Source organism: Sander lucioperca, chromosome 4 (assembly GCF_008315115.2).
Source record: "Sander lucioperca isolate FBNREF2018 chromosome 4, SLUC_FBN_1.2, whole genome shotgun sequence".
Lineage (NCBI taxonomy): Eukaryota > Metazoa > Chordata > Actinopteri > Perciformes > Percidae > Sander > Sander lucioperca.
The window spans coordinates 11,691,063-11,708,705 of NC_050176.1; the positions used below are offsets into that span (position 1 = coordinate 11,691,063).

At 41.9% G+C, this 17,643-nt stretch overlaps 1 protein-coding gene across 1 annotated transcript in view; it reads right to left on the reverse strand.

The window, feature by feature from the left end:
- The window catches only part of LOC116042791 (complement C3-like), a 52,572-nt gene that overhangs the window by 20,327 nt on the left and 14,602 nt on the right, over nt 1–17,643 (reverse strand). The window contains exons 12-29 of the mRNA XM_036000406.1: nt 15,549–15,648; nt 15,335–15,429; nt 15,027–15,221; nt 14,789–14,944; nt 9,691–9,820; nt 8,669–8,737; nt 8,020–8,217; nt 7,800–7,917; nt 7,597–7,685; nt 6,862–7,001; nt 6,301–6,513; nt 5,224–5,287; nt 5,034–5,123; nt 4,716–4,919; nt 4,305–4,380; nt 4,013–4,172; nt 3,805–3,900; nt 3,202–3,352 (exon numbers count right to left, since the gene is read on the reverse strand). Coding sequence (XP_035856299.1) covers nt 3,202–3,352; nt 3,805–3,900; nt 4,013–4,172; nt 4,305–4,380; nt 4,716–4,919; nt 5,034–5,123; nt 5,224–5,287; nt 6,301–6,513; nt 6,862–7,001; nt 7,597–7,685; nt 7,800–7,917; nt 8,020–8,217; nt 8,669–8,737; nt 9,691–9,820; nt 14,789–14,944; nt 15,027–15,221; nt 15,335–15,429; nt 15,549–15,648 — 2,344 coding nt within the window. The remainder of the gene's footprint in view (nt 1–3,201; nt 3,353–3,804; nt 3,901–4,012; nt 4,173–4,304; nt 4,381–4,715; nt 4,920–5,033; nt 5,124–5,223; nt 5,288–6,300; nt 6,514–6,861; nt 7,002–7,596; nt 7,686–7,799; nt 7,918–8,019; nt 8,218–8,668; nt 8,738–9,690; nt 9,821–14,788; nt 14,945–15,026; nt 15,222–15,334; nt 15,430–15,548; nt 15,649–17,643) is intronic.

Consider the following 17,643-nt stretch of genomic DNA (forward strand, 5'->3'; position numbering starts at 1 on the left):
ACCACCTTTTGTGTTTATGTCCAGTCGGGATTGATGGCAAATGTAGTCAATTGAAGCATTCTTCGTTCAGACAACCGATTAAACGATATAAATATACAAACATGCCTCCATGGTGTTTGGTGCCTGGATGCAGCAGCTACAGAAAGAAGAGAGGACCGAGTAATGACTGTAAGCTACCACCGATTACCATCAGGTGTAAAACGATGCAAACAATGGCTCCGTGTGATGTAAAAATCCCCAGATATGACGCGAAAGCACCGACATCATTACTGGGAAATCTTGCCGAAGATGACTACAGCAGGGACAAACATTCAGAGATAGTTGAAGGTAACAGCAAGGGTTTGAGGAAACAACTGCTAGGCCCACTCTTTTTAGAAGCAGGAGAGCCCCGGGAGAAGCCTGGCATAATAGAGGTAAACTGTTCTTAGTTAAAGATAGTTGGATTCAATGCATAGCTAAAATCCCATATTGTGTCTGCTCTTTTCAGTATTGAGAGGTACTACTGCTAAGGGACTGTTTGTTATTTATTTCAGGGGCCACCAGAGGAGTTTTGGGACCTTCAGTCAAAATAGACCTGACCCTCCCTTCACCAGCAATACATTTTGGATGACCCTCCAAAATGATATGGAAAAAAGACCCTCCCCAACAATTGATTGATGCCTTCTGTACTGGTTTGCTACGGTGGCCGACAGGGGAAAACGCCCAGCAACTTAAAAACTCACACGCAAATAGACAAAACACAAGCAAATTAAGAAAACAACTTCATTAGTTTGACAACACATGTGCAGCATTCAGCAAACGCGCTGCAAATACACACAACACAACCAAATACATAAACGCGCTGCAAATATGAAACAATGCAAAAAGAAAAGCACACAAACCCAGAAAACAAATGCAACAAAAAACGCAGCATCCAGATTACACAACGGAAGTTCTCCAGACCTCTAGAGTGAGCAGCTAGTGGAACAGCTTGATTTTCGACCCCACGGTGGGGGAGGGAGAGAGAGAGAGAGAGAGAGAGAGAGAGAGAGAGAGAGAGAGAGAGAGAGAGAGAGAGAGAGAGAGAGAGAAAGAAAGAGAGCAACTGCATAGACTGTAAATATTAAGTCTATGTTTGAGATCTGTTTTCTCTGGTTTGGTGGGTGTGTCTCGGCTCAGGTCACAGGTGATACTCAATCAGCAGAGACGTCTGTAAACTCGTGGTGATAAAACATTTAAAACTGCATCAGCGTTTAATGTCGATGTTTGTTTAAGCCATATTACATGAGAGGGTTTAATTTCGAGGTCCGAAATTACCAGCCGGGAGGGCATGAGACGGGAGCATAGACTGTATATTAATAATATATTATGTTATTAATAATAATAATAATATGAATTTAATATATAGTCTATGGAGTTTTCCAGGCTGCAGCCATACCCGACTCTAATAAAAAGGCAGAGCGCTCTCTCCCCGTGGGGTCGAAAATCAAGCTGTTCCACTTAGCTGCTCCCTCTAGAGGTCTGGAGAACTTCCGTTGTGTAATCTGGATGCTGCATTTGTTTTCTGGGTTTGTGTGCTTTTCTTTTTGCATCGTTTCATATTTGCAGCGTGTTTATCTATTTGGTTGTGTTGTGTGTATTTGCAGCGTGTTTATGTATTTGGTTGTGTTGTGTGTATTTGCAGCGCGTTTGCTGAATGCTGCACATGTGTTGTCAAATTAATGACGTTGTTTTCTTGATTTGCTTGTGTTTTGCTTATTTGCGTGTTTTCTTAAGTTGCGGGGTGTTTGCCCTTGTCGGCTACCGTAGTTTGCACTTGGCAAAGACATACAGATTGCCATTGTTTTTTTAACAGCCATGACATACGTAACTAAACCTCTGCATTCTCATCTTACGCATCACACTCCTCTGTTATGGTGTGGTGGCCATGTCAGTAGATTTACTCACTAACATTGTTGTGGAAACACAATAAGCATGGAAACTATACACACACTTCCTGCATTACTGCATTACTTCAAATACTAAGTTACTCCTCTAGTAAACTAGTATTCACATGAAATAAAACAATAAAACATTGAGACCATTCAGCATAGCACAATGGGTAATTCAACACGGGTTGCTATGGACTCGTCACTAGGCTTCCTCAGTCATTGTATATTTTAGCATATAGGTAAAGCTGCAAAAGCTGAACATTATCCAAAACTCCATTTCTCAGACCAACGTCAATTTGGGAGCTTGCATGCTACCACTCCTTCCTTCTCAAATGCCTTGAAAAGGCTGTCGTTTATATATATATATATATATAATATCACCAGGACCGAAAGGATATTTGAGTCGGGTATGGCTGCAACCATGGAGACCTCCAGTCTCATGCCCTCCTGGCTTGGTGCAGTCGGCAAGCTTTGACTTTTCAAAATAAAAGCTTGCATCTGGTCTGTTATGTTTTCGTACGGTGTTTTGGATGTTTTTGAACTAAACAGTATGGCAATCATGCTAATGAATAAAATTAATTTTTCATCAGATGTCTTAGTTACAACACGATGGAGCTAGCAAAGTAGTTTTGTGTTTATATGTGCGAGCGGGATTTATTCAGTTTGGGAAATCCCACGGTCTCTAAAGCTACAATTCAAATTGTCTGGATGACTAAACAGGGAGGGGCCCATCTGCTAGCGATAGGGGCAGAGACTGAGAGAGCTACATGGAGCTACATGGATAAATATGCACCAAACAAGCCACTTTGAAATGTTGCTGTTCTCACGAATACAAAAGTTGGGTGACCCTCCCCCCTAGACTAAAAAAGATTTGATGACCCTCCCCTCAACAAAGAATAAAAAGACATGATCTTCCCCTATTTTCCTCCGGTGGTCCATTCCATAAATACCGAACGGTCCCTAATCACTGTTATTACCCATGCTACATTCAGATATCAATATTTGAGAGATTAAAATCTGAAATTTAAGATTTGTTATTGAAAGATTACTACCAATATGTACTAAGCAGGACACTACATGGCTGAAAAATAACATTATCAGTTATGGTGGAGAATCAATGAAAATGAGACATTTTTTCTAAAATAGCTCAAACACATTTTTTGATATGTTGGGCTCTAATAATCCTATTATAGTTATTATTTGTGGATGTGTAGTATTTTTTTTATCTATTTATCACACCATATATTCTGTGTCTGAATTTTAGTTTAGGAATGTTGCTGTGTGACAATACCTGGAGAAGAAAACTTGTAGAGGATCTGCTTGTTCAGTTTGTTTTCATTGGCCAAGGCACATGACGTCATGGCAACAGCATATGAGTTGGTGAGGCTGGGCAGACGCCTTTCCAGATATTTCACTGCTTTGTCTATACTGCCTGGCAGACTCTAGACAGAAGGAAAAAACAAAGTCAGATAACAGTAGTGAATCTATTTCAAATATATCCACGTCTGTTCAGAAATGCTGTATAATTTTAACCTTGGACAATAGCTGAGGCTGGATTCAAAGGCAGCAAGATATTTTGATGCATCGCTTCGACATGTCAACAATCAAACCGACAAAAACGAGGCCTCATTAAGCACCACTCGTGTCAGAGAGGTGTCTGTGGTGTGAAAATGGGATGTCTTTGTTAATCTGCTACAGTATTTAAAAGCAGAGATGAAGACTGTAGAAGAGGGGTCACTTTTTATAATACAACCTTTTAGCAATTAGCAAATTTGTCTCCAATTTGAATGTGTCAATTGTTTCAAAAGAATCATTTTAGCAAAATTGACCATTCACTAAACCCCTCGCTCTGGGGAGCTGGGGACCTTTTAATCCAGTATGGGAATGTACTCACATTAACACTGGCAGAACATATGGTGCGAGACTCCTGCATAGCAATGAGGCAGAAGGCCGTCATGGAGGCATCTGAATCTGTGCCTGCCACATCACCCTACACACACACATATTTTTTTATATTCATATATGTAATTGTATTCATCTCGATCAGCTGTTTTTGTAGCACCAAGATTAAAATTAGATGTCAATGAAATCAGTATACGCACAATCATCTCTCCATGGATAACCGTTCCAATTTCTCTAAACAAGCCATTATGTTGCTGTGCGTTGAGAATCATAATCCTGATGGCTTCACAGATGTGTTGTCTTTGCACTGCCACCAGATGGTTAGCCATGGCAAACACCTTGGCAACATAAGCTGTCAGCCTTAGAGAGGAGAGGAAGCTTAGTTTCATTTATTCACACATGACAAACACCATCCTCTCATTGTCAGAATCTAAGTTAGAGGAGGATGTGCAAACAATTACATATGAGTTCATGGATGTTTGGATGCCTCACCAGGTGCTGCTCTTTTGATCCGGCCAAGCAGCGAAAGACCCATCATTTTTACGGAAGACAAGCTCATTCTGGTAGCCTGGACACAAACAACACAACCAGTTTGAGAAGTCCTGTTACATTCTGTGATTATAGCATCTTTCAAATGATTCTGCTGGCATAGATTTTTGTTTGTACTGACAACCCTGGTTAAAACATGGTCTATGAGTCTATGTTTTGCTTTCAGACTATTAATTCTCAGTGTCCCTAGCTTGTATATGTGGGGCAAGGATATAGTATGCATTACTGTCTACCACACTGCCTTTTTTGATATCAATTCTACCAATCAGAAGCTTTAAAATCCCACACGGAGGGGAATCAATCAATTATTAAGATTTCTGGTATCTGTGCAAATAAATACATCTTTGAGCCCACCGTCCTTGATGTACTGGAGGGCTTTGACACGTTTCTTAGAGCCCACTTTTTCCCACTGGTTGGTTTTGTCCAAATATATGACTGCAATGACTGGTAGGGTCATGCTGACCATGTTCTGCTCTCCACAGCCGTGGGGCTGGACGATCATAGTATTCAGAGAGTCCGCACTAACGGTCCTCACCAAACGATGAACTTGATTTTTACCTACATACACAAAACATACACCACACACACAACAGTTTACACCTATGCAAAGTTCATTGTACAGGTACTGTATGACATAACCCAAATATGCCCAAATATAACATAATATCTGACCTGTCACAGAGATCTGTGTGCTAGTAGGTGTGTTTCGGACCAAATCTTTTATAGGAATTCCACTGTTGAGAATGACTTCTTGTTTACCAGCTAAAGGTAGAAACATTGGGCAAGTTGGGGGATCAGGTAGAAAATGGTAAAAACATTACTAAATGACTACATAATGTAGCTAATTAATTTGTAAACTCACCTACACCTTTATTAGTGGGGTCTAGGACTATAATCTGAGAAGATTCAACCAGTACGCCTTCAGGCTGAGAAAAACAACAGTGAGGACAAACATTAGAAATTAGAAACTATTTTGGAGCAGTCTTGTCGGTCTGATGTCTGATTCCTTTAATTAACACAGGAGTTTGCTGTTGGTTTACTGTTTCCAACCGGTGGCAGTCAATGTTTTTTTCCCACACGTAACAACAATAATTCCCTAACCTTTAACTCATGGTTTTCATTGTAACCACAACGACGAAGTTGTAGTTGTACCCCCAGTACTTATTTGAACCCAAATTTTTAACACAAAACATGGTTATTTTCCTAAACCTAACAAAGTCGTTTTTCTGCCTAAACCTAACTGTGAGTGCAGCAAGCTGACTCACTAGCTTAGGACCTTAAAGTTCTTTTGTACTCAACACAAAACGTCAGTAAATAAATGTCTTGAATCCAAAGTTGTTCGTTTGTCTGTTTACTTATGAATTTCAAAACATAAAGTATAAAAACTTAGGATCTTTACTTTTCTTACAGATTAACTGTGCAGTTGTGTGTAGGTCAAAAGACTGCGTTGCTCCAAATTCCAGTGGCTTCTGGCTGTTTCGCAGGGTTCTATTTCTTTTATACTAAATCTAACAGCCAATCAAATTACATTATTCTAGATCACTGGTCAACTGTTTACATTCCAATTTCTACGTTCCATTTGCAACACAGGTTATCTCAGGTCTTACAAAATAAACTCAAAATATTATTACTTCCATAGAAATGGATTCAACACTAACCAAAACCATAGTATTGTCATATCATACAATGAATAATAACAGTGATTTTGGATAGCCCAGAAAAAAATCAAGCAAGTGGCTGCATACAACATCCCAGCTGAAAATCAGTCCAAATTGGTGGCAACAGCCTGAAAGCCGCACATACAGTTCATTCCAACCATAATGTTGTAAATGTAAATGTAAAGTTTAACTTTTTTATTGCAGGTTTGACATTTAAGAGAACAGTTGTTATATGGTATAAATAAGCTTTAAACCCCCTAGATGGAGTCTGTTTTTCTTACCACCACCAGTAGCTTCTTTATGATTCCATCATTGAGCGAAGAATCTTTAACAGCTGCTTTGACCTCAATGCTATATTTTCCTTCTTTCATAGGAATAATGATGAAGGGTACAGCTTGTGTAGTTTGGGCCCCCATTTTAACCTCCTGGCGATACCTTCCACGTTTAGAGGCTGAACTGCACACATGCTCCTCATCAGTCAGATCCACACGCACCTTAAAAACGAGACAAAGATGGAGAAAGAAACTGAAGTATGCACAGTTTTTAAAGATAAAAACCCAATATAGTGAATAATAGGATCATAATCATAAGTTTTATTTTAGGTCACCTAACAATAATGCATTCCTAATTTAAAGAAATGTAATGCTTGATGTTCTTTTCTTCAAAAGAATGGAAATGGTCTGGGCCCGACCACCATGTGAGCAGCTAAAAATTGCTGCCTAACAACAAACATAAATATATGTCGCTATAAGCTGCTTGCATAATTGCCTAAACGGTCGTCAGTTCTCTGAGTGAGGATGGTCTGGAACTGGAAACACCAGAGCAGAGTAACACTGATTTACGGTGACAGGATCGGGGCTGTAGTTGTGGAGGATTGCCTTAATTTCCAGCTGTTCTCCACGGACAGCAGAGTACGGCAGCCTGAGATCAATGAAGAATTCCTTCCGGACAATGACCTCTAATGGCTCGCCAACACAGATTCCTTTAAGATGAGAGGGACAAAAAAATTATGAAACAGATAGAGAGGGGGTGAACTGTAAGGGATGGGAGCGGTTTAAGGCTAGAGGCACAACTACAGCACAATAAATCTTTTAGTCACTGAATCCTAGTCTATCCACGACGTTCTACTTCCGGGATTACTCCGTTGCCAATGGAAATTCCGCTGGATTTCACTCATTTAGGACGGATATTCGTTGCCTTGGGCTTCCTTTGTGTTGGCATTTTTCTCCGGTCAGTTTATGAGGACTTTGGTTAACCTTTTCTCAGATCTCTGCAAGGTAAATCCGGTCAGCTAGCTAGACTATCTGTCCATTTTGAGTTTTCTCTTGTACGACTAAAACAACTTTTGAACATACACGTTCCACCAAAACAAGTTCCTTCCCGAGTCTACTTTGCAGAGGCCCCATTGCTGCTTACGGCGCATAGCACCGCCCATGACGATTGTGATTGGTTAAAAGAAATGCCAATAAACCAGAGCACGTTATTCTCCCATCCTGGAATGTTTTGTGGACTTGCCAGACCCTCCTCCACAGCGCTGTGGAGGAAGGTCTGGCAATGCAAGACTACTGAATCCTCACCGTGAGTTCTTGACAGACTAATGCCAGTGAACTGCCAGGTCGTGATTGAGTCTTTCAAAGGAACATTTTTCGTCACTGTTGTGGCGTCACTGAAACAAAGAAAAGTTTTAACACTTTGAGAGGTAAAGAAAAGCTCTACATCCTAGTGGTGTCATTATGAAGTCATCAGTGTATTGTTTGTGTCTATATTTTAGTTGACCTACCAGTTAGGGTTTTCCTGAGGACAAGCAGGCAGTTTGATGTCTGACCACAGCCAACTTTCAGGGAACTCAGTGCGAGAATGAATGTCCCTGCTGTCCATGTAACTGTCATCTTCCTCACCTAAAGTGTCATCAAAAATGTTACTATTTAGTTTTCTAACTACCAGTATGACCATGAATAACCACCCAGGGCTTCCCCCCATCCCTTGTCCCTGTGTCTTACTGCGAGCCAGTAGGAGGCTTTCCTCCTTCCTCTCAGCTCGCTGGGCTTCCATCTCCTTGCAGCAGTGCAGGAAGGCTGCGGCACAGGCTGCACCATCACTGATGTATTCGCTGCGCCTCTCACAGGTGTATGAGAGGGGGGTGTTCCTCATGCCATCCAAACAACAGTCACGTTGGAGTTGGTCTTCATACTGACTCACTGGAAAGAAAGAGGGTTGTGGAGGAACGACAGAAATAAGAAGATATGGAAGGAAAAAGAATGGTGAACTGGAAAGCTGTTAGAACTTTTAATATTTCTTATTTAATAAATACAAAATATTTTTTCTAGTCAAGTTAGTTTTAATAAAATAGGGCAAAATCACAATCAGTACAACATGTGACACATTCTATCCTAGGACAAAAAAATTGAAAAGGGAGGGTAAAACCTGCATGAAATGAGGGCTCCCTCTCTCTTCAGTATGGAAAGGAGCAGCATGAAGGAACAGATTGACATATAAAGTAAATGGCGTAAGAAGTAAAAAGTCTCTCACTTTTATATTTCCACTAATGTATAGCATGGCAAAGATAAGTATTGTAAAAGTCAACGACAATGACAGAAGATGATGTGGTTGTTGTGTGGTTATTGGGTAGTTTAGAGCTGTGGTTCTTACCTAAGCTGGTTGTGACGTCCATAATAGTTGCAGCTCGTTTCCTCCTGCTGGGGGCCGGACATTTCAATTCTGGAAACGCAACAGACAAGTTCTTTAGCAGAATCCAACAAGGTTGGAAATAAACTTGAGTTTTGTACTTTATGTTTTGAAAGCTCTGCTGGAATGTGCCCATAAGGAACGTATCAGGGGGGAATCGTATATAAGCAGGATGCACAAACAGAGCGTAGATATCACTCACATGTTTATCTGTTGCTAACACCATAACCCTGCGGGGTCTGTGGTGTACAGAGTTCAGTCTGAGAAAAGCCACCCAATGCTGCAAATATCTTATGTACAGCCTGCCACCAACAGTGCTGACACCATTAGTCCCAACAGCCTGAGACACAGACCGTACAGACCTGTTTCCCAACAAAATGTGCCAGAGTGGAACTAAAAGTGTCCACTCTCTTGGCTAACAGGCAGGCTGTGTAGGTGAGCGAATTCAGCGTCAGACCAGGAAAGCAACGTCCTGTCTCTGTATTGAACTCACTCTTTTCCTTGTTCACCACAAAACCCAGATCGGCCAGGTGTGCCAACAAACTGTCCGAGCGCGCCAGCAGTAGCCAGTTGTCCAGATGGATGACCTGCTCCCTAAGGCTAAGCTAGCACCTCGTCATTGTTCAATATACTTGCACTGGGGATTTTTTCTCTAACCCAATCCAATGGAACAATGGTAGGCAGACTGTATGGTGGTGGAAGTTGTTTTTTGAACTAAATAATTTAGAATTTATTTTATATTGGGAGGCACAGGCATACCTCTGGTGAGAGTATGAATGCAGGGCCCTGACGTATTATGATATATTAGTGTGTCTGTGAATATGTGAGGGGGCTTATAGTGAGACATTAAAATGAATGCTATGAAAGAGAACGTTTATACCCTCTTTCTCCTACTGTAATTAGGGATGTTTCAGTGGTACAATATCAAAGCCTAAAGAGGAGTATGTTCTGGGAAGGGAAGAGAAAGTAGTAGAAAGTAGTGTCACCTAGTCTGTAGGGAGTCCCAAAAGCTGTGTTGGACTCAAACAACAGCCCAGCATCGTAGAACACACCCATACCATCCTTCCCTCCACCTGGTGTGCAGCCTGTGTCATACTCCTCTACAATATCCCACACCTGAGCAGACAAGACATAGGGTTACACTTGTTACACAAGTTAAACAGACATATTGTAAGTAAGACTAAGTGGTTCAGTTGTAGTAGCCATCGCCACAGTTTGGTGATCAGACACAGAAGACACAGAACTTCCCTTTCTCCAGATAATTAACAGTTTTTGGTGGGAGTGTATATGTGGTGTGGTCAAAATTGGAAACGTACACAGAAAACAATTACATGTAAGGCTGCCATTTATAATAGCACTAAATGGCTTATAGCTAGAAATTAGCCCATTCATATCAATAATAGACTATGCTCTCTTACTCTTGTGCACGCTCAATGAGACAATAAAGACTAATAAGCTATAGTTATTCTCAAACATACACTTCATTCACTAATGTCCCTAAATACACAGTTGTATATATCTTGGCTATAATAAATGTTAAACACACTAAACTGAATGAAACACTGCCACAGAAATTATCTAGAAATAATGTCATATATCACTCTGCTCTATGACACCAAAAATAGCTGTGCACGTTGATTACTCCAAAATAACCAGTCACTTAAATGAAGAAAGTACAAATATCTGTGTAACATTTCAGTAAGGCTACTGCAATATATGAACTATAAACTGTAACCTTCTAACATTTTAATACAACAAGTCAGCGTTGCATCATCTTTAACAACTTTAGCTCAAAACGTAAGGCTTTCTGATGAACACTTAAACCTGTGGTCATATAAATCCACACATGAAGACAAAGGCAAATACTAAAGGCAATTACTTTAGTATCATTTACACACACAGGTAATCTACAGGTAAAACCAAACTAGCTGTAAACTGTTAAACTCGATCCTCCATGAATTATTACTGTCCACTATTCACTCCCGTTTTCTCTCCTGCTCTGACCCCGATGATTACAGAGTGCATTTGATTTCTGAAGGAACTGACTACTGGACTGCTAGATATTAAGTTAAGTACAGACTTTATTTGGGTTTTTGCTGCTTCTTGTACTTTTCTACTTTCTACTGCTGCTGTGTGTTCTTTGCTTGATTGGTTGTGTTGTTAGGCATAATTTAGTGGTTTTTCTTAAAGTGAAACTAGTTAGTGTGAAGTGTGAATTTGGGGAGTGGAGGTTAACGACTCTCAGGTGCTTTTGACTGATTAGCCAGGGTGTGGCCTCCCCACCTGTAGCCAACACCAATCACCTCCTTGGATTTAATGTTGGCAATTGCGTTAAGCGGCAGCCTCATCGGAAGAAGACTCGGAGGACAAAGACAAAGGAGTCTACGCAGGAGTCTTCGTGGGAGGCTAAGTGGGCTTATCTCACTTAACTGCTCGGTGTCTTCATCCGGAAATGTGCTGCTTCTCCATTCCTGTCCGTGTTTCCTCTCGGAGATACTACAAACCACGCATTAGCTCGCAACATTTCCGCAACCCCACCTCTCTCATCTATCCCACCCGTTCCACACACATTCAACACCTTGTTGCAGGTGGCCTGTGGAACTGCCAGTCTGCCACTCGCAAGACTGAGTTCATCTCTGGCTTTGCCAGCCTGAAATCCCTTGACTTCCTTGCTCTCACTGAGACCTGGATTACACCGACCAACACATCCACCCCTGCTGCCCTTTCTTCTGCCTACTCTTTCACCCACACACCAAGACCCACTGGGAGAGGCGGGGGCACAGGCCTACTCATTAACCCCAAGTGGAGATTTTCTCTCTACCCATTGCCACAGTTCACTCCACAATCTTTTGAACTTCATGCTGTCACCATAACCCATCCGGTACAACTAGTCATCATTGTTATCTACCGCCCACCAGGTCCTGTGGGAGACTTTTTGGAGGAGCTGGATGTCCTTCTTTCAAACATCCCTGAAACTGGCCCTCCGCTGGTACTTCTGGGCGACTTCAACATCCAGACAGAGAAGTTAGCTGCCTTTTCTCACCTTCTCTCTTCTTTTGCCCTCTCACTCTCTCCTTCACCACCCACTCACAAAGCTGGCAACCACTTAGATCTCATATTCACCAGAAACTGCTCTACAGCCAACCTCACTGTTACTCCACTCCATACCTCAGACCATTTCTTCATCTCTTACTCTCTCCCACTCTCCCAAGCTCACAACCATATCTCAAGAGTCACCATACCTGTCCGCCGTAATATTCGTTCACTCTCTCCTTCTTCTCTGGCGGCATGTACTTTATCAACCCTCCCTCCATCCGACTCTTTCTTACTCATGTCTCCCAATGATGCCACAGACACTCTCTTCTCTACTCTATCCTCCTCTCTCGACTCTCTCTGCCCTCTTACTTCACGACAGGCTCGCAAATCCTCCCCAGCTCCGTGGTTATCTAACTCAGTACGTGCTGAAAGATCAACTATACGGGCAGCGGAAAGGAAATGGCAGAAATCTAAACACCCAGATGATCTGCTTACCTATCAGTCTCTTCTTTCCTCCTTCGCTGCCTCTATTTCTGCAGCCAAAAGCTCTTTTTATCAAACCAAAATTGAATCCTCTTTCTCGAACCCCAAAAAACTTTTTTCCATCTTCTCTAACCTCCTAGATTCCCCCAGTCCACCTCCTCCCTCCTCCCTCCTACCAACCCACTTTGTCAACTACTTTGTAAAAAAGATAGATGACATACGCTCTTCATTCTCAACCACACCTCCTGAAATCACCTTACCATCCATCACTTCCATTACTCTTTCCTCTTTCACCCCTTTATCTCCAAACCAAATTCTTACTTTGATTACCTCTGCCCGCCCAACCACCTGCCCCCTGGATCCTATCCCTTCTCACCTTCTCCACTCCATTGCTCCGGACCTCCTTCCTTTCCTCACCCATCTCATCAACATCTCCTTGTCAACTGGCTGTTTCCCTGATGCTCTCAAAGAGGCAAGAGTGACCCCACTGCTCAAAAAACCAACACTCGACTCCTCTGATGTAAATAACTACAGACCCGTCTCCCTTCTTCCATTTCTATCTAAAACTCTTGAGCGTGCCATTTATAATCAACTCTCTACCTATCTCCACCAGAACAACCTTCTTGATCCCCACCAGTCTGGCTTCAAGGCTGGCCACTCAACAGAAACTGCCCTCCTTGCTGTCACTGAGCAGCTTCACATCGCTAGAACAACCTCTCTCTCTTCCATCATCATCCTTCTGGATCTTTCTGCTGCCTTTGACACAGTGAACCACCAGATCCTCATTTCGACACTCCGAAATCTGGGTGTCTCAGGCTCTGCGCTCTCATTACTCACATCTTACCTGGCAGACCGAACCTACCGGGTAACCTGGAGAGGGTCTAGCTCAGAACCTTGCCCACTTAAAACTGGGGTTCCTCAGGGATCAGTCCTGGGTCCCCTCCTCTTCTCTCTGTACACCAACTCTCTCGGGTCTGTCATTCAGTCGCACGGCTTTTCTTATCACAGCTACGCAGATGACACCCAACTAATTCTCTCCTTTCCTGAGTCTGAAACTCAGGTAGCAGCACGTATCTCGGCCTGTCTGACTGACATCTCTTCTTGGATGTCCACACACCATCTGAAACTCAACCTCGACAAGACTGAGCTCCTTTTCCTTCCAGGGAAGGGCTCTCCTACCCAAGACCTGACTATAACAATTGACAACTCTATAGTAGTCCCCACCAAGACTGCTAGAAACCTGGGTGTAACACTTGACGACCAACTCTCCTTCACTGCTAACATTGCTGCAACCACCCGATCGTGTAGATACATGCTGCATAACATCAGAAGGATACGTCCCCTTCTAACGCAGAAGGCGGCTCAGGTTCTGGTTCAGGCTCTAGTCATCTCATGTCTAGACTACTGCAACTCCCTCCCGATTGGCCTGCCTGCATGTGCCATCCAACCCCTGCAGCTCATTCAGAATGCAGCGGCTCGACTTGTCTTAAACCTCCCCAAGTTCTCTCACACTACACCGCTCCTCCGCTCTCTTCACTGGCTACCAATTGCGGCCCGCATCCGCTTCAAGACACTAGTACTTACGTACAGGGCCATGAACGGATCAGCACCCGCTTACATCCAGAACATGGTCAAACCATATACCCCAACCCGCCCACTTCGTTCTGCATCAGCCAAACTGCTGGCTGCTCCCTCACAGCGAGGGAGAACTAATCACTCAACGAAATCCCGACTGTTCACTGTCCTGGCTCCCAAATGGTGGAACGAGCTCCCCATCGATATCAGGATGGCCGAAAGCCTACACATCTTCCGCCAAAGGCTAAAAACGCATCTCTTCCGACTACACCTCGGATAAAAAAAAAATTTAAAAAAAAATCTTGAACTTGCACTTTCGAACCTGCACTTTCCTATGTCTCTTTGTAGCTTTGCCTATTTAAAGCTACTGTATTCGCACTTACTACTTGTGGTCTGGAGTTTGAACCTTCACAGTTGAAAGCACTTAATTGTAAGTCGCTTTGGATAAAAGCGTCAGCTAAATGACATGTAATGTAATGTAATGTAATGTAATGTAATGATAAACTAGAGCTGCATCTCATGAGTTGCTAACTCCGCCCATACAGCTGATGGATTCATGTGACGCTTCAGAGGAAAGGATGTCTCATCCCTCTAAAACACATCTGCTTGTTCAAAGCCACTCTCACTACTACAGATTAAGATTAGGGCCACAAAATGTTTTTTTAAGTTTAAAAAAAAATAGTCAGAATTCTGAGTTTAAAGTCAGAATTCTGACAAAAAAGCAAGAAGTCTGACTTAATTCTCAGATTGCTGACTTTTTTTTTTAAACTTAAAAAATACATTTTGTGGCCCTAATCTTTATCCGTAGCACTGAGAGTGGCTCTCATAGCCCTGAATTTGCATCCCCGACAACTCCACTTGCAATTTTTACTGGATGTTAGTGAATCCAAACGCTAACAATTAATGTGTCATTTTTTTATACATATATATTTTGTTAAATTAAATCACTGTCACACATTATATTTGTTAAATATAAAATTAAGAAATTACCTTTTTCTGGGTGAGACGGTGCTTGTTGTTTAGGACATAGACGCCTTTGTCAACTGCCACCAGTCCCACTGTGGCCCCTGGGTCTCCAGTGATCTCCAGACCAAACGACCTGCGAGGCTCATAGGATGGAGCAGGTTTGGAGGATTCCAGCCTCAGCTAAATGTGAAGGGGAGGTCAATGAATGAGGCAACGTTAAAGCAGTTAGACTATATAAAAAATCTTACTATATGTGTCTCACCGAGCCCATGCAGGAGTCCTTTACATCCACCCAAACAGAGTCGGATACCACTTCATTGCCATCTGTGTGGTAGTAGGCTATGATGCGGAACGATGGCAGCATTTCTTTGGTAACAGTGACTGTAAGAGGAATCAGTATTTGGCCTCTTGTCGTCTTGTAACGCCCATTTCTTACCAGTTGACCTCTGCTCAGGATCTATGGACATAGATAACATCAGTTCTTATCTGATATGTATAGACTACACTAGTTGTGGGATGCAACAAAAAGAAGTTATACATGCACACATGCAGGTGTAAAACGTCTCTCACCAGGTATGTGATGTCAATGTCATGATTTTCCTGCCTCTTGAGGATGAGGCTGATTTTGAGGTTGTCTCCTAATTCCAGCTCAGCTGTATCCACACCTGCAAATTTGATATGTTGTGATGAGTGTTGGACACTGAAAAGATGTAGTGCATGGTGCATACTTCAATTCCACCACCTTTTTTTTCAACATCTAATGTTATTTCAGGATGTCCCTTACCTATGTGAATGTAGCTGTTGCTTTGAGTGGTATATGGGAGAGCTACCATGGTGGCTGATGCTTGCTTTTCATTTGAAATATGAGGATCATTGGTCCTTGCCTGCAATTAACGACACACACAGGTAAGCATATGCAAACAGATGATTAAATAATACATTAAAAAGTCTCAAGTCTATCCTATCCTATGAAGACCTTGCCTGGCAGTAGCCTAGCAATAAAAAACACTTAATGGACTAACAAAAAGACATGACAAGAATTGAAAAGGATTTTCATACAATAGCTTGACAGTACAACATGAAGATGGCTGTTGGTATGCTTTATTGTTTTGTTTTGTTTCATTGCATAGCTGTATTAAATATTGTCATTTAACTGACCAAGGTCTAGGTAAGACACCTTAAATTAACATCCAATAAGCATCGGCTCAAACTACAACTCAACTCAGTTTGTTACTTACAGCTGCATTATTCGATTATTGGCCACCATGGGGCAGATGTTATGGTTTTGGGATATTTCTGTTACCAGTTTGTTTATTTCTGTTGTCTTTATTGTTTATTTGTTCATGTTCCCTGTGTTTGTATTTTCTGTATATTTCTGTTCAGTTATCTCCTGGTTTATTGTATATGTTTTGGTTAATTCCTGTATTCTGTGTTCTGTGTGTCAAGTCTCTGTGTTTAGGTTGTTTCATGTTTCCTGTCTGTTGTTCTGGTTTCCTGTTTTATTTTGATAGTCTGTTTTCTGTCCTGTCATGTCTAGTTTTACTTTTTGCCTTTGATTGTCCTGCCCCGCCCTGATGTGTTTCACCTGTCGTGTCACCTGTCCCTCATTTGTTCATTACCTCTTGTATTTAACCCCTGTGTTCCCTTTGTCTCGTGTCAGATCGTTTTGTATTCCCCCGTGTCAGTGTGTGTGTCTGCGTCAGTCTCCTTTTTTCTCCCTGGTATTAGTTTTTGCCTGCAGCTCACAGGACTCCTTGATTGGTTTTTGTTTTTTGAGAAAATAAATCTTTGAGTTTCTACACTGCTCCTGCCTGCCTCTCTCTCTCTGCGTTTGGGTCCTCTACCTTCCGCCATCACAACAGCAGAACAACATTAACATGCGTGACGTCTAATTTTTGCATCATTGGCTTAAAAAAGCTGTTGTGGCAAACATGTACTTTTAACATCTTCAGACACAGAACATTAGCATTAATGCATTGCCAATATTTGCTTTCCTTTTAGCTCTGTTTTGGAAAAAGATATCTTGGTCTTGCTTGAAGATGCTCAACTACAGTATCTTCACCATTCGCATACTTACAATACAATAAATGAGTGAGCAGCAGAACCACCAAAATCAGCTATGAAATCTTAAAATCAGCATAGAGCTGCAAGGCTGGGGGACAGCTCTACTTGATTAGCTAGAGCTGTCACCCAGGTAGGAAAGAGCTACAAAAATATTTTCAAAAATAGGCAAATGCTTATTTTTTAAAAGTGCTGTAGTACAACTAGCAGGAGACAAGTTATAATTGAGGTAAGTCTGGAGACACTACCTTATTTAATCATTAAATTAATAAATATTTTTGTTGTATCTCTTTTTGGTGTTGTAGTTTGTAGACAGCCCCTATGTCTCAACACCGGAACTAAACAGAGCTGAATAAGCACAACTTCTATGCATTTCTTTCACATCTACTGCAGTCAGATTCACTGTGTTCATTCAGAAGGAATCACTTCACATGGGTAGGCACTTGTAATGACATCTCGAAAATGTTAAGAGGCTAAAAGCACGTTTAAAACTTGCCCTGTTTTAGCCTCCTGGGTGCAAACTGTAGCAGGAGGATAACACGGTGTAGGCAATTGTTTTCATTTTTCTCGCTACTGACAGCACTCCAAATTTACAAACAACAGAGCTACGTGTTGAGATCGACCAGAATTCTCCTTTAACTGATATAATGGAAAAGATTCCCAGCATCCTTGCCAATCATCCTCACGCCTGTGACATCATTCTTCATGTTGGTTGTAATGAATTTTCCAGTCAGTCCTCTGAAGTTTTGAAACATGATTTCATTGAGGTCCTTGAGTCTCTCGCCTACAAGGGAAAACGTTTTTTTCTTATCTCCGGT